Source organism: Phycodurus eques, chromosome 15 (genome assembly GCF_024500275.1).
Source record: "Phycodurus eques isolate BA_2022a chromosome 15, UOR_Pequ_1.1, whole genome shotgun sequence".
NCBI classification, from domain to species: domain Eukaryota; kingdom Metazoa; phylum Chordata; class Actinopteri; order Syngnathiformes; family Syngnathidae; genus Phycodurus; species Phycodurus eques.
Genome location: NC_084539.1, coordinates 15,205,027 through 15,226,500, shown reverse-complemented (window position 1 = coordinate 15,226,500; position 21,474 = coordinate 15,205,027). Strand labels below are relative to the sequence as shown.

The following is a 21,474-nucleotide window of genomic DNA, read 5'->3' as shown; positions in this document are numbered from 1 at the left end:
AACCTGGTGATAGAGTAAAATAGGGCAACGTGCACACACACATGCACATCCTGGCATGTTGATTGACTGGAATTGTTCAGTCTAGCAACATGAAAACACATGAGAGCTGACTTATACAAGGGAACAAACCATTTTTAGTGTTACGTGACCATTTTAACCGGATCGATCGTGGATTCATTACTGCTGTCCGTCATTACCTCGCAAAGAAAGTATAGCCCAAGAAAACTGTGGACGAAAATAAGACGTTGAAATATCTTTGTTTTGAGTGGGCAAAAGTGTGTTCAGGCCTAATTTATAGTTCCTGGTAGGATGGACGAAAAGAAGGATAAGAAGAGACAACAGTCAATATAGGTATGGTTAATGTAATTTTTTTGACTAAAGTAATACTTTGACTTGGTATCACATCAAAATTGAAGATCTAAACCACAAATATAATTTGACATAAACTAATACATTTATCTATAACAAATTAGAGTGATTTGTAAAAGTTCAACGTATCATTTTGTTCAGTGCCGATATAATCTAGCATGCCACTATACAAAAATCCAAAAATCCAAAATTGCACGATTGACTGACTTTATTTTGTCTCCAAATGTACAGACATCAAACATCGTGTGTTGAAATTGGTCGCACATTTTTTTCCTGCTCATCCCGCTTGTGTTCTTAATGAGATTAGCTGCGAGAAACGAACAGCGCAGCGGCGTCGGTAATTCTAGCCGCCTCTCCGAACGATGGGAAAGTGCGATAGCGCAAACCCTCTGAGCCCCCCGTCGGGAGCCTGGCAAGAGATGTGACGCAACGAGCAAAGTTTCAACAGGCTGAAATGAAGTAAGGATTTATTTTCGAGCTACGTGTTGTTCTCGGCAGCATATCTCCCGGGCCATCGGTCAGCTGAGGCGAAAAGACCTGAGGTTGCGTTCACAGAGGCTATAGTTTAGATCCAATTAATCATCAGACTCCAGAGAAACATCTAAGTTCATTCCAAACATATTGAAACTGCTCAGCTTGGTTTTCCTCAGTGGAAAATGTTTATCTTATGGGAGTAGAAAAAAATAATTCAACATTTTTATAGACTTCTTAGAGCTTCATACGTACTTCGGCTGAATCATCACTCACAATTCTAAAACAATAAAATAAAACAAATAATAGAAATGGTACAAGTCTATTGTGCTGTCATGGCTATTTTTTTTGTCATTACTAATTTAATTCATTTTCTCAGGGTACTCGACTTCCTCCCGAATGACAAAAACATGCTTGCCAATAGGTGTAAAAGTGAGCGTGAAAGTTAGTTTGTGCCCTGCTGGATGGATGTAAACCAATAACAAATGATCGATAATTGACCATAGGCAACTACTGTAAGGTCACTGGCAGTATAATGGTACACATAGCTGAATGAATTCCTACTCACTGTCCATACTGTAGGTGTATATAGTTGTCTTTCTTTATGTTCGCTGTGATTGACTGGCAACCAGTGCACGGTGGTAGTCTGCCAAATTATCGGACTTCAGCTTTCCTGTCACCCTGAACGGGATAAGCGGTAGAAAATGGATGAATGAAGCCACCGTATACAGACGATTAATCAATCTGGCGCAAGGTGTGTCAGAAAAGTTCCATGACTGGTCTAGTTTTCTCCTTCAATGTGGTCCAGGCGATCAACCATCATGTCTACGAAAAAGATCCTGTGGTGTTTGCTTTATTCAGCACGTGAGAAGGAATGAAAGTTGCGACAGGACAACTTATGGTGGCTGCTTCGCCATGACAACGGAGAAAACCTATGCAAGCAGTGAGAAAAAAAATGCAAACTCGAACCCCCAACCTCAGAACTGTGAGATGGATTTGCTACCCCCTCGTGCGCTCCAAATTAGTTGAAGTAGTTGGGGGGAAAAAATGTAATCATTATAACACTGCAAAATAAACAAGGGAATCCACATATATTTTTTAAAAATCCTCGCATTCCAACTAATTATAGCCGCAAAATTTTCAAAATATTTCAACAGAAGGCGAAAAGGATGATGAAATCTGAGCAAGAGAGAGCAAGAGGGATGTCTCATAATAAATCACTGACTGCAACGTTTACACTCGAGCGGCCTGTGGGTTTTATGTCCTTCACAAAAACATGAGAGGTTAATCGCCTCTACATCACACAGTTACACGGTTGCAAGTTCACCATGACCCAACTCCTGATAAGTGGTATGGAAATGGTCAAATACAAGCGTGTACTCTCTAATTGAAGGCTTGTCTTATTTTCATTTATTTTATTTTTTTTGCGAACCGTCATCGTATCATACGAGCCGTCGGTGCACTTCACTAGACCCGCATCATTAGCGTGCCATCATGCGACGCCATATTCTTACGCCACACAACATTTTCTACTGTTATGTGCTGCTGTCCACTGGATGTTACCGTATGTAACTAAGTAACTTCGTAGACTCATATTCACATTCATGCTCAAGGGCACCTGGAAACTTTTTACAATTGTGAAAAAATGCATAATGTGTCATTTTTAAACCAAAGTGTCTTTTTACTTAAATGTGAGTGCTGAAATCGACAGGCACATGGTTAAAAGTAACAAGAATCATAAAGCCAACGTTGTTAGTGGCTTTTTTTTTTTTTTTTCCCTTACTTGCGCATTTTGAGGACAAATGACAGGGTTGTGTCTCTTTTATTGCAAAGAGATCTGTTACCGATCTGAATCGGATTCTACAGTGTCACCACTAAACAACCGACAGGAAGTCCATGGACGTGGGTGATGATGTCACTGCGAGGCTAAAGGTAAATCCAGGATGCAAGCCCACGAAGCAGATTTAGTGTTACAGGAAAACTTTGACATTCTGAGTTGTAGTTTGTTATGTTTCCATGCAGAAATGTGACACACTCCGGGGAAGCCAACTGTCATCATAGCCTTTTGGCTTACTGTTACATGTTTAAACCTCCAATTACCTTTTTATTGTGCACCTATCATTCTTGTTGAACCTGTGCTTTCATTGTGGAGTTCAGGCTCACGCATTCCCACTCTTTTCAGTTCTCAAGGCGGGAGACGTTGCTAATAATCCAGCGATAACACTTAGCGCTCAAGGGCAGATTTAACTGGGTTACGATTATCTATGAAACAAATGTGCTACATTTAAAGCACATGAAAGCCATTAGCAGCAGTGATCTTACATGGATTTATCATAACCAATTTAGCCGCGCTAAGTACTCTTAATGTTGAAAATTATACACAATTACCATCTATTTGAAACATAGACTACATGTAAAGCTGGATCTGTAAGTGCCCGCACAAAAGCAAAAAAATATATGATCAGTAATTTGTGCATTTTTCTGAACTGATGTATATTTTTGTCTCGTATTTTAATAATAAGTAGATTCATGCTGCTAGTTTCATACTGTTTAAGAGGATGTGATGCTTAAAAGCAGGATTCGCCAACTGCAGAAAGCTGTTGGAAAATATGACTCGAATTGTTAAAAAGGCTTGCATAACTTTAAAACGACTCATCCACATGTTAATCAGTTGATACATTCACTCAGGTGGTTGGATGTCAACACAGTTTAATTCCGTGTTAAGTATTTCGCAGGGGCAATAAACACATCTCGTCAACTGAGGCCAAAGACTTGCAGTAAAGCAGAATATAGCAAGAAATCACGTTAATATTTCGAGAACAATACTATGCTTCAATTTTGGAGCTGTCGGTAAGCATAACGCCTGCAGTGACTTCAGTGACAACTTTTACATACAGTACTTCATGTGGCTTATATACTGTGTATGTCACTCAGAGTCCACAAAACAAGAACTGTGTGATGACTGATGACAAATTAGTGTAGTGTGTCATCCACTATCCTCACCTGCTGTACAGCTTGTTAGGCCTTATACAGTACAGTACATATAAGTGCCACAATAGCACAGTGGCCAAAGATCACTTCTTTATGAGGAGAAAGATAATTTTTTTCTGATTCTCACTGAATATTTTGCCATACGGTGCCAAATTGAACTTCCAGTGACCAGTGTGAGAACGTGAGAGCGATAACCTAACAAAATCTAACAAACCGGCTCCTCATTCACATCTCTATAGCACTAACGCGTCACATGACACCGGGGAGAAAAATGGCTAATTGGGCCCAATTCGGACATTTTCCATTCCGGGTGTACTCAGTTTTGTCTCCAGCGGTTTAGACATTAACGGCCGTCTGTTAAGTTATTTTGAGGCGACATTAAAGTATCTTATTATACAAGCTGTACACCGACTACTTTACATAGTCATTTTGTTAAGTGTTGTTACATGAAAGAAATATGATAAAATATGATGGAAGGACTCTCTTTTGTGAGATACAGTATAGGCGTCGCAATGGCACAGCGACCAAAGATCACATCAAGGTTCCCCATGGAATTTGTGACCATGAGAACATTATGGAGGAATGTTGTACGATATGGTCACCGAGAGTGTAACACGTGATGATGCATATGACTGCTGAATGAATGAATACTACAAACTCGTTTCAACACGTGAGTCTATGTTATGGCGTTAAAAAAAAAGCTGATCGATCGAGCGGATTACAATTCCTCACCGCATCCATATGATATAAATTGGTATAATAAAAAAAAGATTAAATTACATAAAAAATCTACGAGCCACGAACTTTGATTTAATTTTTACACATTGCACAGAAAATTGTTTGTTATGATAATATATATATCTAAGATAGTGTTGCCAACACATCTTCTGCTACATTGTTTTCCAGTAATGATTAGCGTGGGCTTGTTATGAAAGTAGACTATTTAATTGCTTGTATACAGATAGTTGGTTCCCTGGAGTGCTTGCCCACAAATCAAATGTGACGTTCAACATTTAAGTAAATATTTGTCCTCTGCCTATTTCTGAAAATGTGTCTGTAAGTGAGCTGCTATGCACAGTGGGGCAGAAGTGCTTAGCGGCTCACTCATTTACTTCCACTCACACCAAGTTTCCAGTAAAGTAGGGAACTCCTACAACTGCCATTTTCAAGTGCCGGCCAGACTCTGTAGTATGGTCGAATTATATCCACTTGAGGCTTTGCACACGCGCCGTTCATTTGCAGTTTGGACGCGGAGCGGTGAAGAGCTCCTCCACCTAAATATAGCAACAAATAATAACAACTTAAAGCTATGTTGGCAACACTAAGTAGGCCCACTTCATCAAAATTGACCCACGGTAGCTCTGCCACCAGTCGTCCTGGTAACCAAAGGTGTACTTGAAATTTGCATGAAGCAAAATAGTGGACGAGTGGATATTAAGTGTGCTGTAATTCTTCTTTTTTGCGTAGTTTGACTGAAGAATAACGGAACTGTTAAAATTGTGTGGGAGCAGGTGGGGGGGGGGGGGGGGGGGCACGATATGTTGCCTTTAACCTGTACATAAAGAGTGACATAATAACCAGTGGTGCTGCTGTAATGATTGACTTGGAGACTTTGCAGTGAACAGTGATTGAATATCAAGGACTTAAACAGAAACACGAGTCACAGTACTGCAGAGGAATGCATGCAGACTGCTTGGACCCTTTTAGTGTTTCGAAAAAGAAATGTTAACAACAATGTGATATCCTGTATGATCTGCCAATTTAGAGTTGTTTCCTTTTCCTGTCATGAGAAGGAACTAATTACAAGAAGGATATCCACTTTAGAAAAGCATATACCAGTTTGTTACCGTCCAGTAACTTCACTATGAGGTTTTCCACGATCTGAGTCTGTTTTGTGTCTCATTCTAAAAGAAGAGCTCAGAGGTAACAGTTTGCCTTATCATTTCCTCCACACGTTGACCCCAAAATACACTATTTACTATTATTTATACTACATTGACGTTATCTCTTCAACCAAAACTAATCAAACACATGAATACAAAGCAACAGTACTTACAGTACAGAGACACAAGCATGGTTCTGCAATGTATCCCGTACATATTCAATCTTTTCAGTCTTTTTTTACGAAAATAAATACTAAATGTTTCTAAATTAATGTTGAAGGGTTAATTTAGCCAGTTTTTAAAACATATTCATGATTATTATTTACTTATTGCTTGGTTGAGGGTAACACGGGGGATGACTGGTTAGGACATCTGCCTCACAATTCTGAGGACCCGGGTCAAATCCCGCCTCGCCTGTGTGGAGTTTCCATGTTCCCCCCGTGCCAGTGCGGGGTACTCCGGTTTGTGTGACGGAAAATGAATGCATGGATGCTTGGCGGAGTTGTTGACAGTGTTTGGGGTATTTGTGTTTGACGATTTGTCCATATGCCACATACACGTACGCAGTCAGTTGCTGCCTCCAAGTTCAAATGCTTTCTAACCCTAAGCACACTCTCAGCGTCTGCTTTGGTAAGTGGAAGAAAGGAGCCAGGCTCAGCACACGCTCACCGCTGAGGAAGAAGAGATAGATAGAACCAAACACTCGCCCGGCAAAATAACCCCCAACCTTTTGTCTCATCCGCGTCGGCCGAGTGCTAGTGTTAAAGTTAAACAATCCAGACGCGAGCGTCTCGCCTCCTCAATCATCCTCTCCACTTGAAGAAGGGAACGCAAACACAGCTGTCAACTGAGTCACCGCCACTAACAGCCACATAAAACTTGCACTGAAAAAGAGCAGTGTTTATGGTCATTATTATCATGAAAAAAGTAATCTTTCCTCTCCTAAATGTTGTCTAAAGACTGAAATATTCTAACGAGTAGCTAATCTATATTTTATAATAGAAAGGGCTTTATAATCAATATGAAGGTACACTGGGTTACAAAAAGGGAAGAATAGCATCACTCTTGTTGCCATGGTGACCCAACTTTAATGGTCTATAACAGAGATGGATCAGCCTGGACACCTATCATACTGTGTTAGCATTAGCGACAGAGCTAATCTTACTGGTCAGACTTATCTGCAGTATTTGTACATACAGTAGCTGCACACTAAAATGAAATGATGAAAAGATGAGCGGAAAACTGGTCAACCAAGCTTAAAGGAGCTGCGGAAATATCTGGCGACTACTGACTGTTTAGCACCTATGACAGCTCCCACATACACAGAAAAAATGTGTTCTGATCCAATGAATCAAATGTTGAACTTTTTGTTCATAATTCCAAATGATATATTTAAAGCATGGTGGTGGCAGCATCTCATATATATATATATATATATATATATATATTATATAAAGCCTACTAGAACATCTGAACTTGATTTGGGGTTAATCAGTCATGATGTCATATGCATGTGCGCCGAGTCCCATTTAACATGAGTTTGAATGTGATTGATCAATTCTGAACTCAGCCACATCCCAGTTATAAGAGGGTGTGTACAAATGTGCAACTACATTATCTCAGTTGTTTATTTTTACTTCCCTTCTCTAAAATATTATTTTTAAATTGAGTTTTACACATTATAGGTCGCAGACAAGTATTACTTTGTACTTCCATACCTCTTAGGTCACTGGGTGCTGGCTCATTGTGTGCTAACAAAAACAGAACCAAATGAGGTAAAGCAGAATTCTGTTTGAAAACGCATATTTAAATGAAATTACTCTGAATTTGGATTTTTTTAAAAGTAAATGTTTGTTTTTATTGGGCTTGATTTAAATCAGGATTAAAAAAAAAAAAAAAAAAAAAAAAGTACCACCGTAATGACTAACATGAAAACACTGTCGCTATCCATCCATCCATCCATCCATCCATTTTCTGAGCCGCTTCTCCTCACTGGGGTCGCGGGCATGCTGGAGCCTATCCCAGCTGTCATTGGGCAGGAGGCGGGGTACACCCTGAACTGGTCGCCAGCCAATCGCAGAGCACATACAAACAAACAACCATTCGCACCCACAGTCACACCTACGGGCAATTTAGAGTCTCCAATTTATGCATGTTTTTGGGATGTGGGAGGAAACCGGAGTGCCCGGAGAAAACCCACGCAGGCACGGGGAGAACATGCAAACTCCACACAGTCGGGGCCGGGGATTGAACCCGGGTCCTCAGAACTGTGAGCCTGACGCTCTAACCAGTCGGCCACCGTGCCGCCCACTGTAGCTAAGTAGGCTCAAAAATGAGACCGAAGTTTAATTCCTAAAAAATGAAAAATATATTATAAACCACTTAATTCTGGGTTTACATATAGAAAAAAATAAATATACTCAAATAATGAGCCAAAAAAATGTGCTAAAAGTATGACTAAAAGTTAAATTAAAAAGAATGTACCAAAATAAATAAAAACAAACAGTTACTTAAAGTTAAACGTTAAATACAACAGAACTGCACTTAAAAAAAAATGTAGTGTCATGGATTAAAAAAAAAAATGTTAATGCCACTGCAACATTATGAACACTTAATTCAGGGATACTTTCGCCTACCACTAGCAGGAGCTCACGTACTACTAGTGGTACTTGCAGCACGCTTTGAGAACCACGGATTTAGATCATTTGTTTGACCCTGCAACCAAAGTAGGACATGGTTTGGAAATGAAACAGGTTGAGTCAGCCATAGTGGACGACCAAACGGAATTTGTCAAATATGAACAAAAACTGGCGTCTTTACCTCAGTGCCATGGACGTCCCATTGACGGATGTTGGCGAGCACACTCTGTGGGTAGGTCCGTAGGAGCGGCTCCCCTGCCGTACAAAGCGCTCATCCCCACAACAAAGAATGACTAGAAAGGCCCTCCGAAAAGCTCGGTTCAGGAAGGCGTACAGGAATGGATTAAGGCCGGAGTTAATGTAGCCTAGCCACAACCATGCTGTCCACAGCTGCCAGGGCACAGAGTAGTGGATGAAGGGGTCCACCACATTGGTGATGAAGAACGGTGCCCAGCAAAGGCAGAAACAGCCCATTATGACTGCAAGTGTCTTTGCCGCCTTTGTCTCAATGTGCAAGCGGCTGTTGGCTAAAGGAGCCGCCTCTGGGAAGGAGAGTTCCCCCGCTGTCCTGAGGTGGCAGTGGTCCTCCGAGTCCGAGCACGTCGACGACCTCGCGGTGACTGTGGGGGCCGCCGTCCTGGTGACTGGAGCGGAGCCGGCACGTTTTAGGGTCTCAATCTGTCGCACGTGGCTCATGGCAGTCACGTAGATGCGTTGGTAGGCCAGGACCATAAGGGCCAGCGGAACGTAGAAGGCCACCGTGGAGCAGATGAGCGCGTACGGCCGATTGACCAGAAAGACGCAGCTCGTGTCATTGGAGCCACCTGGTGACGTCCGCCTCTCTTTTATCTGGAATAAATATGAAAATAACATTCAGGACAAGCACGGTGAAAATCTTCACTTCAAGTCATCACAACTTCAAATTATATTGTGGCGTTCAGCATGTAAATCCTACACTTTTATCCCAGGGAATTAAGGGCATATCCATCCATCCTACCATGTTAATCTAATCTACCCAGGGCCTTCAGAATCAGCAGTAAGGGCCGATAAAATGTATCTACTAGCAAACTGGTAATTTTTCAAGTGTGGCATGAGTACCACTAACGGTATGCTGGCTCCCTCTAGTGGTACGTGAAAGAATCACTGAATTATATCTCCAAACTGTGCATGGTAATGTTATCCATCCATCCATTTTCTGAGCCGCTTATCCTCACCAGGGTCGTGGGTGTGCTGGAGCCTATCCCAGCTGTCATCGGGCAGGAGGCGGGGTACACCCTGAACTGGTTGCCAGCCAATCGCAGGGCATATACAAACAGACAACCATTCGCACTCACATGCACACCTACGGGCAATTTAGAGTCTCCAATTTATGCATGTTTTTTTTGGGATGTGGGAGGAAACCGGAGTGCCCGGAGAAAACCCACGCAGGCACGGGGAGAACATGCAAACTCCACACAGTCGGGGCCGGGGATTGAACCCAGGTCCTCAGAACTGTGAGGCTGACGCTCTTACCAGTCGGCCGCGTTCACGTTCAAACTGTGCATAATGTTACAATGGCTTCCAATAATATTACACATCGCTGGCGTTGGACGGAATTTGTACATCCAAAAGCATTACTTTTCAGGAAACCAAATAAAGGCATGTTTGTTGAGTCATTAACATTGCCTCATCAAAGAGAGAAAGCCTTCCTTAACACTTAAGATTGGTCAATAGTTTATAAAAATAACACACACAGGGAGACTGACCAATTTGTGAAAAAATATGAAATGGACTAAATTTGAACATAGGAGGTTTCGGCCTGATACCAGTGATATACGTTTTAGAAATAATGCCTCTGCCTCATTTTTTAGGAAGACTTAGGCCCACTACTCTACTGCATTTTAATGTCGTTCATATTGATGGTACTTGGGGAGCTAAGTGTTTTTTTTAAGTGCTTCTTGGTGTAAAAGAGAACCACTGATTTAGAATAAATAAGCAATGGCTCGGACTCTTTCTTTGACCAATCAGATTTCAAATTCGCGTCACAAGGCCAGCCAGCTGGCTCGCAAAAATGTCAGCATTTTTTTTGTCCTCCAATTTGTTGATCAGCACAAAACTGTTACAGCTAACTTTGACAATAGAAACACATCTGCAGTGATCTGCACACATTAATACGTTCAGCATTTCTGGTGAGTATGAATTTTATTCACATTTATTATGTTGTGTCATGTTATTAGATTAATATGTGGCAATGTTGGATACTGTTATATTGCATTTTTATATTGTGTTGATGGTTTCTATAAATGCAACAATGTGGTATTAAGAGGTGGATTAGGTCAGGTAAGTCCCCAGGTATAGAAGGCCCCCGCTAACGTATGCATGGCTGGACACTGCCAGCCATCGAGCCAATCCATTTTCTATATCGCTTATCCCGTTTAGGTCATGGGGGGCTGAAGGTTACCCCAGCTGACTTCAGGTGAAATGAAGACTACACCCTGGACTAGTCGCCAGACAATCACAGGATAATCACATTTGTACACTCAGTGAGTGGGAACTGAACTCATGCAGGCTGCACGGAAGACAGGCGAGTGAACTACTAAACCATCAGTATTCGGTAACTATGAATTTTAAAAAATGCAGGTAATAAACAGTTCAGCATTTTACGTTAAATACACATTTGGTCCATAAAATTATTGTCACTCTTCTGGTCTAACTTTTACTGAGAAATAGAATCTTTCAAGGTACTTTAACAATTCTGGGGATTGTGGGACCCATTTCAGAGAAATTCCCAGGCATATAAACCAACCAGCCACAAAATTCAGACGACTTGCCCAATATAATGATGCAAGAGCATCAAATATTGTCCTTACAAAGTTAATTATGTTTAGTTTTGACCCTATGTTATGTTTATTTTGCTTCATAATGAGCTGTGTCCAATATTTTTACCCTTATGTAAAAAAAGGTAAGCAAATTCTTAGAAACAGCTCTCATCATGATGCAGGATTCTGAAAACTGTACAACCACAATAATGAACCTATTGGTAAATGTCTACCTCTCTAATTGTATCCCTCTAAAGTGGACATTGTCATTTTAATTTTTTAAAACTTATATTACATGATTACCTTTTAAAGCCAGATTAATAGACGCAGGTCTTGTGTTGGATATCATTCTCGTTCACAAGTGGCCATAATTTATTCGCTGTTCCTGGGATTAGATGGAATAAACTGGCAAATGTCTAACTTGCAGGTTTAACTGCAATTGTTCAAAAGATGTTACTCCTGTCTAAAACAATCAGATTTCATGCAAATTCAGTTTAATTTCCACCCCACAGTGTACATCCCTCATTCTCAGGGCACACAGTTCAGTATTTACTGCAGTGCTATTGAGGCCATACACCTTATATACTCTTTTTTGGTTAGAGGTGATGAGAAGGAATGTTTATTTCATTCAACGTTAATGCTAATTGGATGTTTAATGCAAAAATAAATAAATAAATACATTTTAGACAAATACGTCATGGCAGCATGCATATTTGCCGAGGAAAAAACTAAATACTGAATTCATATTCGGCTCGATAGATAGATAGATTCCTTTAATTTACATGTGTTCCTATTCATTCCCTTGGAAAGTGTCCAACACGGAATATTTCCAAAATTTCACCCCGCTAAACATAACACTGGGTGTTTCCGGAACGCTTTCAGAAATCAACTGGCAATTTTCCGCCGTTTCGCAACCCTGCATTTTACCCAAAAAAGGTTTGTGATGATCTTTTCTACATGGTCATTGACTAACAGAGGTACACCATGTCCTCAGAAAGTAAAGGTAAAACGTCTGCACATCTTTTACATTCTGCAGGTGCGCTCAAGCCAAACAGAGAATTTTGCCACCCATAAATCTCAGCGTGTGGCGAGGTACTGAGGGGCTGTTGTTCTGATGTATGATTAAATCAGACCTCTCCATGGCATGTAACTTTGCAATTCATATCCAGTATTGTGGAGGTTGAATTCTAGCATTTTCCTTTCTCACGATAGCATGGCAGTTTGTGCTTGTCACTATAAGTACAACATTTGGAGTTACTTACACTTGTGTCTATATGATCAAATGAACACGTTTAGCATATGTGCATAATTGAAGGGCAAAAGACAAAAACGGCAAACAAACGTTATACGTACAATAGGTCTGAGTCTGACCTAATTCATCTCAGTGTTCCTGACACGTATGTTATTTGGGAGCAGGCCGTGGCTTAGGGAAAAAGCAAAGGGATGTGTATTTCATTAAACGTGGCTGAATGAGTAAGTCCATCTCTGCCCTCCCCCCTGGGATTTGTGCAGCTCATTTCAAGGTAGCTCTGAAATAACCTGACCGCAAAACATTGGCAGACCAGGAGAAAATGTCTGCTCAAGTGCTGTCATTGCTCGCAGCAAGTGAGCCTCTGCTGAGGACGAAATTGTTTTGTGATCACTGCATTACCATGTCATTGTTGGAGGGATAGAAAATGTTATTAGAAACACACAATATGAGGCTGTGGAGCTTTATGTTCCGTTTGCTCTCGCCGAAAGAACATCTTACTCTTTAAGGAGGATATAAGCGCTATATATTTGGTTGACCTTGGATTGCGATGTTTTTCTTTCTATCTTTGAGTTAATTATCTCGTCCTTGGTGACCGTGCCGAGTGAGTGAGGACTTACTATATCCTCGATGCCAATGGCGTTCCAGCTTTGCATGATGGGTAGGAAGGAAATGAACGTGGGGATGAGCCAGCAGCCACTGAGCATCACCGCCACTCGGAGAGGGGTCATCTTGTGTCTGTACACGAGAGGCTGGCAGCAGATAGCGTAATACCTAAAACACACGCACAAATGTCAGCCCACCCTTTTTCAATTACTTCATACACAAACACAAACACACGCACACACACGCAGAAACACACACACACAGACCTATCCAGTGCAATGCAGCACAGATGCAGGATGGATGCGGTGGTCAACAGGACGTCCAACGACGTTCGCACCAGACAGAAAATCTCGCCGTATTTCCACACACCGGTGGTCAGCTCGATGGCTGCAAAGGGCATCACCACCAGCGCCACCAACAAGTCAGCAAAGGCCAGTGACACAATGAAGTAGTTGGTCTTTTTCTTCCTGCGATTTGAGGAGGTAGAGAAAAATAAAAGGACTTCAAGTGGATTTGTACTTAATTACTAGATGTTGCTGGGGACATACATTCATATTTTAAATGCTCTTTAAAATGTGAGAGACCTCACACACGTGGAAAAAAAATGGCGACTGTGTGCTTACTTCTCTTATAGCGTGTTGTGCAATCGATGTAACGAATCCAGCACACCACAAACATCACAATGTCGCCACAGAAAACCGAGTCTCCTACCCTGACCGACCTGTGAAAGGCATCATGGTGCCACAGGACATCCAGACTGAACAGAACATACAAAGACGAAGACTAAAGTAGTAGTAGAAGAAGAACTAGAAAATGTTACGCTAACTGTTCACTGTCAAGTCGCTGCCTAATTGGCTGTCATTTAATTTCAAGTCTCAATCAAGGAGTCCGTGGCTCCCCACACCCTAGGATAATCACGAATATCATCAGGCCTTTGTTGACTTTGATGACAAAGCTCGAATTAAGCCCGATTATCAGTATGTGTGTACCGCACTATAACGGCGATACATTTTCAGAAAAAGAAACATATGAACATAAAGTAAGAGGCGGCCTCAATAAAATAATTTTGACATGGGTACATGTGGGGTTGTCTTTCGATGGTCTATTCCATACTATCTTAGCCAAAACTAAATAAAACGATACAAAATGAATGACTGGGCCTCCCTATTTTATTTCATTTAACAATCCGGTCATGTTGTTACCAAACAACGGTTGATGGTAAAATTACACAAATAGTCAGAATGAAAATAAAACATAGTAACACTGTATTTGTTCAGATTGCACTATTTTCCGGTAAAGTTAGCTCTTTGTGTACATGCAACCCCCTGTGGTGATGCATTCTGGGGGAAAAATGGAAAGTCATGCTCAAATATACACAAACCCACCAGACATGATTTGCTGAAATTAGTATATTTTGCTATTATTTCTTTCGTGGCTAATTTCAGGGGCGTGCACAGAGATTTAGGAGGGCAGGTACTCGATGGCCATAAAGGGGCACCCAAACATTTTTGTCGACCTTGGGTGGCTCTTAGTAAAAGTATTTGTCGATTGGGAGGTGGTGGCCAATGTTTCCCGCCAGGAAAATTGTCTTTGCCAAAAGGGCAGGTGCAGGATCAAGAACAGGACTTTTTCACAAGAACAAAAGGGTTAAATTTGGTAAATGTTTGAAAATGCAAGTAAAACCTTCCTAGGAATTGCAAGAAAAAATGGTTTTTATTTCATGAAGTGCATTATGTTTATATGCAATTCTACTAAATTGATATGTTAACAGAGTCCAGTAAGCTGCCTATATCTTGTCACATTTTCATTATCAAAGCTGTAGAGAACGAGATAGATTTAAAAAAAAAAGTTGATAAGTTCTTCAACTTTTTCCCTTACACACTTTACTCTGGGTACTATTGAAACAATGATGCTCGAGTACTAAAAGGATTTTTTAAATATTTAACAAATGTATCCTTTTGTGGAGAAACACATATGCGCTGGCAGGATTTCTGTCACTTACTTGTGTATGAATATTGTCCTCTGTGTTCAGAACCTGTTATCGTCAGTGTTTACACAGAACAATAAGGGTGTAATTTTCAAAAACATCTACTTTGATACCAGTTAAAATTGATCAGTTGTCAGAGAAACAGTGTCCTCGTGTCTAAAAAGTCTCACCGTAGATGTCGATCCTTGCATAGCGCCACCATGACCAGCAGGTTGCCGAACACCGTCATGATGATAATGACGGACAGCGCAATGGTGAGCAGGATGTTCTCCAGTGACCTCAGGAACTCCTGCTGCTTTTGCTCCTGTTGTTGATGTTCTGTATTTATCACACCGTCCTTCAAACTGCCAAAAACAAAACAAACCACAGGTGAGCTCGCACTTTGTAGTTCGACATACAATATGTCGATCATCTTCGTGACCTACATTGGCAATTTTTTTTCTTTTTTTCTTTACTTGATGAAATAACATGAATTAACAGTTTGGTACAGGAGTTTTCCCAGATGACCTTGGACCTTGCAGCAGTCCACAACAAGTTTAAGTATTCATCGCTTGAAAGTGATTCAGGACTTACAATGGAGGTGATGCTGTGGCCATCACTGGTCATCGGCCTTCAGGTCAGCTGAGGAGAGCCCCCTTCACCCCATGCTTCTGACCTGCCAAGATATTATACGTACTGTATTTATTAATCACATTACCAACGGAATGGCAGTGTGTAACATGTATTATACATATAAGCTTCATCACGATTCAGGCCGCAGAGGAGACATCTGAATCCATCTTTGTGTAAGGTGGTCTTTGCAAAACAATGCAAATAATGTCATTTTTTTTTTTTTTTTTTCTCATTTAGGTTATATAAGAGGTTAGCTGCTCTATACAGTGAACAAGGAATTCCTGGTTGAACTAATAAAGAAGAGTTGGTGTATCAACTGTAAACATAGGTTTACAACAGTTACTTGAATTATTAGTCTACTTACACACTCACGATCCGTAATATTAGGTACACCAGCACCAGCGCGTATACGTAATACAATGACAACAAACACCAATTAAACAGTATAAATTCATATTTTTTTTACTCTCGAATGTAGCTAAATAAGATAATCAAAATATTAGAAACAGCAGTCAGTGTAATGGAGGGCAGTTCTACACCACTGCAGACTACAATCATAATAAACATATTGTTCAATTCGTACCTCTTAGTCAATCTAAACTAAAGTAGGTGGAAGAGTGTGTTATATTACTATTACTATCAAGGCATACAGTCATTTCTTACACAGCACATGGGACAAGAGTTTCATCTCTACCTTTTTAAGAGTGGAAAATTTTATTTTAAATTATAGTAAAATTAAAAAAACAAAAAAAATCAATAAATAATGGTTTTGTGGCGTGACCTTCACCCAATCCAGTTTCTGGGTCCAGGACAGCTAACTAGGACAAAAGAATCCTTTTTCAGTCTACTACACCAACAGACGAGTTTTGTGTCAGTGTTTCCTCTTTAGTTGGCATGCCGTCTTCTGTTGACAAAATAGGTTACACCTCTGAGAGAGAATGAGGAAGTACTCAAATGTGAACTGCTCGGAAAGACGGAGCAGACACTCACAGCACAAGATAATCAGATCGTGTGCCCCTTCCCCAAATAAAGTGGTTTGTATATATTCATGCCCATATTTGTGTCACTAGAGATTTCAAGCAAAATGTTCTCCTAAAGTGTGTTTTGGCATTGTGCTCCATTCTCCTGTCTCGAATAACAGCAGCAAAGGGTTTGGTCATCTGTCATATCAGTTTTAAATACCTATTTCGACTTCATCCTTGTCTTTTTTATGACCCCTGCGAGGTGTTATGACACTCGAGTGTCAACATAGGTGACAGACGGTGATCCTGTCAATACCTACTTCCTGCAGCTAGAGCACCATTTACTCTATCGTCATATCATCCTCCTCCTCTACCTGTGACGTGTTAGGCCTTAAGGTGTCACTTTCGTCATTGAACTTGTCCATCTTTGCTATGTTAAGGCCTAATTGGTTGAATTTCTTAATTTTATGGGCTACTACTGCGTAATGTACTCTATTAAACTGGAACTTACTACATACGTCGCAGTATTCTCGCTACTCTTGATTTTACTGTACACTACTTTGTATTCAGCTCTATTTGTGCTGTACTTTGTCGATAATATTCCATATTGTAAATCACAGATGTCCAAGTCAAGGCCTGCAGGTCAGATCCAACCCTTGGTGTCATTTTTATGTGGCGTGTTAAAGCTTCTCACAATTCTTCCATGACTTGACTGATCATAAACCAATGCAGTGGAAATGGTGTAACATGACAGAGTGAATATTAGGGTTCCCACACAGAATATTTTATTCACTTAAGGTACCCAATTTGAACTAACCGTGACTTTAAAATCAAGGCATGTGCAAGGCTGAACCGATTTTTGACATTCTGGTACACATATAGAAATTGTAAAATTATGTGGTTTCACCTTTAAGGACATCACAACTACAACAAGTTTGACAACCGTGGTGTAAGATGAGCAATAATGTTACTATAATGTGACAATACCCCACTATCTTCTGACTTACTTTTGATTCGAGACAATCACTGGACTCCTTTAATCAGTCATTGTATCACACTGCCTTCTAATTACACATGCATCAGGTGCTAAAGAAAGAAAAAAAAAAGTCCGAAAAAATGTGCGTGGAAGAGGATGACGAGAAGGAGAAAGTGAGATTTCTCGTGGGATGTCCAAAGAAGGAGGTGTCGTTTCACATCTCGCCATTTCTGTTTTATGTGTGACTGGCACAAAATTGAGGTGAGGAGATGAGTGAGAGAACTAAACAAGAGCTTTTTTCTACCCATATTGGACTAGATGTCACTACATTTATTTCCTGAACAATGCACCTTTGATTCATGGCAATGTTGTTCAACCATTGCATTATTCAGGGCAAAATTGAACTCCTGTCAATGCGACAAATTACAATTACTCGTTATGCAACTTCAGGTTTGGTGGAATCAACACGAGGAAAAACAGCATGCCCGCTCTGGACACTGTCACTGTGAGTTGTTCTTCCCAACATTTAACCTTCGTCTTTGAAAAAAAAAAAAAGTCATGTTTATGATAAAAATAAGGGAATTAAAAATTAAATTGTGGCAGTACAACAGTATAAGTGCACTGTGCTGTACTCAAGAGTTTGATGGCGCGTGACCCATTTCTTTTCAACAGCGTGTTGCAATTGTGAGAGAGAGGCTTGTGGCTCCAATTCAATGCCCATTTGATGCTTATCAAGACAAATCTATGCAACCAAGAGCACTTCAGGATTTTTTTTTGGGCCCGCACATTATGGTCACATGGCACGATAATGCTACAAGCAACATCCCATGACTTCCGAGATACAAATAACATTTACAGCAAATGTTCACCGAAAGGTCAAAAGTTAGTATTTGTAAACATGGGAGGAGTCTCTACCTGCATGTACAGCATCAATCTTAAGAATATTGTCCATACTGATCCCATATCAACATAACATAAAATTGACGTTTTGTGCGTGTTTTTTGGGCCCATGCTGCAACCTACTCAAAATGTCAGCCCTAACCCTGAAAAGACAGTTGACAATGTGTCAACATTTTCAACATACAACATCATCTTCGCACAGCTCACATTATGAGGAGTGAAATCTGACCTGTGCATTGGTACTCACGAGACATTTGCTGATCCTCATGTGGAGGAGACTCTGATCCCGTTGCCAAGGAGACTGCGTGGTACCGTGCTTAACAATATATTCCTCTGCAATATTAACTGTTTGTGACAAAGATTGACTTTCAAAATACCGCTAGCACTGATGATGCAAATGGGGCGGCGATTTAATGTGTGTGATACTTACTTCAAAGTTTGTGTATGTGTTGTAAAGTGTGCAAAGTCAAGTTGTTAAGTGTGCGGCAAAGTGGGTCCACATACGCACCCACTTGGGTGCGTATGTGCTGGAAAATAAGTTAGAATGCTGTAAAGCAGGGGTTCTTAACCATTTTGACCTCATGACCCAACTTTTCATATACAAAGAGGCCTGGGGCCCATTCAAATATTTAAGTATAATTAATTGATTAAGCTCATTATCATCCCTTAAGGGGAAATTCAACTAAGACTCTACTGTCTATTTGTGTTGCAGAGAACCAAATCGCACACATGCAAAGAGTTAAAGGAGCACGCGAACACTGCTGCACCTCTTCAACTTGCAAGGTTGTGGGTGCGGGGGTCGGTGCCTTGCTCAAGGGCACCTTGACAGTAGTCAGGAAGCAGACTAGCATCTCTCCAACAACTAGAGTAGTTGCCATTTTACATTTTGTCCACAGTAGGACTCGAACCGGAACACTCCGGTTCCAAAGGCCAAGTCGAATAAATTGCATTTTTACAATGTAATCGTCACGATGACATTTATGATATGTACTGTGTATAAACCTACATATACGAGATCTTACTGTACGACACTTACTGCTGTGGTTTTTTGTTTTTGTTTTTGTCCAGTCATTGCTACCATCAATCACGTTGAGAAGGAATTACTTTATGAGTGGCCATGTGCTATGCACGAGACATTATTTCAGTACAATAATAATTGAAATTCAACGATTGACACTCACATTCACACCGACGGCCGGTTCACAGTCTTCACTTAACCTCCAATGTTTGTTCTGGGAATATGGGAGCAAGCCGAAGTACCTGGAGAAGACCAAGGCAGGCGCGGGGAGGACATGCAAACGCTACACAGGAAGGCCACAGCCCGGATTCAAACCCCAAAACTCAGAAGGAGTTCATGCCAAAAGATGTTTGATGGGATCCAAACTACTTCCCACAATTGTCTAAGTAAACTGAAGAATTAAGATTCTGGGGCAACTAGCGGGCCTAATTCAACCACTAATTGGTTAATTCGTTGACAAAAAGGTGTGTCCCAAGACTTTGGCATTGGAGGACTTAATTCAGGCATGACTCCAAACTCAATGTTTTGTACTCATGATTATGGCCGGCATGTGTGTTAAAACAATAACAAAATATGGCTTTGTTTGGAAGAACATTGGTTACTGGTGGAGAGAAGAACGTAGCTTAAACGGCCAATCCTCAGTGGACAACTGGCCCATATTGGCCAGGACAGATATTACATTCCGTGGCAGAGGAGCATCTGCAGGGAATATATTCATTATCGGACACAAAGGTCCACAGCTGCTTGGAAAATAGATTTAAAATAAAAAACGCAGCACACGAACTGGGGGTGGAGGGTGCAGGAGGGTCGTGTGTGTGTGTGTGTGTGTGTGTGTGTGTGTGTGTGTGTGTGTGAGCCCACGTAAGCTCTGTAGATGCGGCGTGTGATGTGCGAACAGGACATTTAATGCCCGTGTAACAAGCAGCTGAATAAGCAGGCTGCATTTGGAGACACTTTAGCCAGCTTAAAGACCATTTTTGGCAGCTGTCATACTAGTGATTTTTCCCCCCCTCCCCTCCCAGTGAGGCTATATAACGGATTGTGTTCTCCGGAGGGACGGGATTTTCTAAAGCGCAATTCTGTGAATGTTCTCTGGGTTATAAATCTCGAAGATAATCTTAGCATCTGCTAAAATTAAACCAGTCAAAATGTGATCCATTAATTACGGTTTTGTTCCTCTCTGATAGGCTGATCGTGTTGCGGTGCTGATTTTAGAAAGACACGAGGCCCGGGATCAGCCAGTAGCACTGGTGCAATGTACACTTACTGGTCACTATTTTAGGTACACTTGCACCATCTAATGAGCTGATATAAGAAAAACTCTCCCCTGTCTTTTAAAACAAGACAACCAAAATATTAGAAAGAACTCCCAATATAATCTATGAGTAATTTAATTGAAACTACCTCAAATCTCTAACTCAAATATTTCATGTATTTTGTTACAAACAGTACAAACACTTTCTTTGATAAGGTAAAAATGTGAATAAAGAGATACATGTTTAGATGCTTTCTTTGGCAAAGAGATTTGTTTGACTACTTCTTGATCAATGCAATACATTTTATTTACTGACTGGCTCGGGAGGAGTAGTGAAAATCAAGCTATGACGTGCGTGTCCATTGTGCAACAGAAAAGTGGCATCGGACAGATTTTCCTCCACTTGCTCTAATTTGCCATGCACACGCTGCGCTCTAAAATACATTTCAACATTTGGGGAAAACAAATATAGGGACATTTTTAGATTCAGCTTTATATCAAATCTTCGAGATATTCTAATGTCTGATACACGGAGATAAACAATTAATAAAGCTGGTAGAGGCAGAAATGGACAAAAAGAAAACATCACTAATTTTAAGCCAATGTCTCTGATTTGAGAGATTTTGTTAATGAAAAGCAATTATCCTGAATTTTGAGGTACACATTTTTTTTATAGTTCTAAAAGTCTTTCTTATACCTAAATAAAGTATCATGTTTGGGTTTGCACAATACTATCAGACAGGCTTCTACACTAAAAG

The 21,474-nt window shown here is 40.6% G+C and overlaps 1 protein-coding gene across 1 annotated transcript in view; it reads right to left on the bottom strand.

Moving 5' to 3' along the window:
- The window catches only part of si:dkey-247m21.3 (5-hydroxytryptamine receptor 4), a 40,319-nt gene that overhangs the window by 12,150 nt on the left and 6,695 nt on the right, over nucleotides 1-21,474 (bottom strand). The window contains exons 2-6 of the mRNA XM_061698323.1: nucleotides 15,567-15,648; nucleotides 15,164-15,337; nucleotides 13,273-13,473; nucleotides 13,021-13,174; nucleotides 8,535-9,202 (exon numbers count right to left, since the gene is read on the bottom strand). Coding sequence (XP_061554307.1) covers nucleotides 8,535-9,202; nucleotides 13,021-13,174; nucleotides 13,273-13,473; nucleotides 15,164-15,337; nucleotides 15,567-15,589 — 1,220 coding nt within the window. The 5' untranslated portion in view covers nucleotides 15,590-15,648. The remainder of the gene's footprint in view (nucleotides 1-8,534; nucleotides 9,203-13,020; nucleotides 13,175-13,272; nucleotides 13,474-15,163; nucleotides 15,338-15,566; nucleotides 15,649-21,474) is intronic.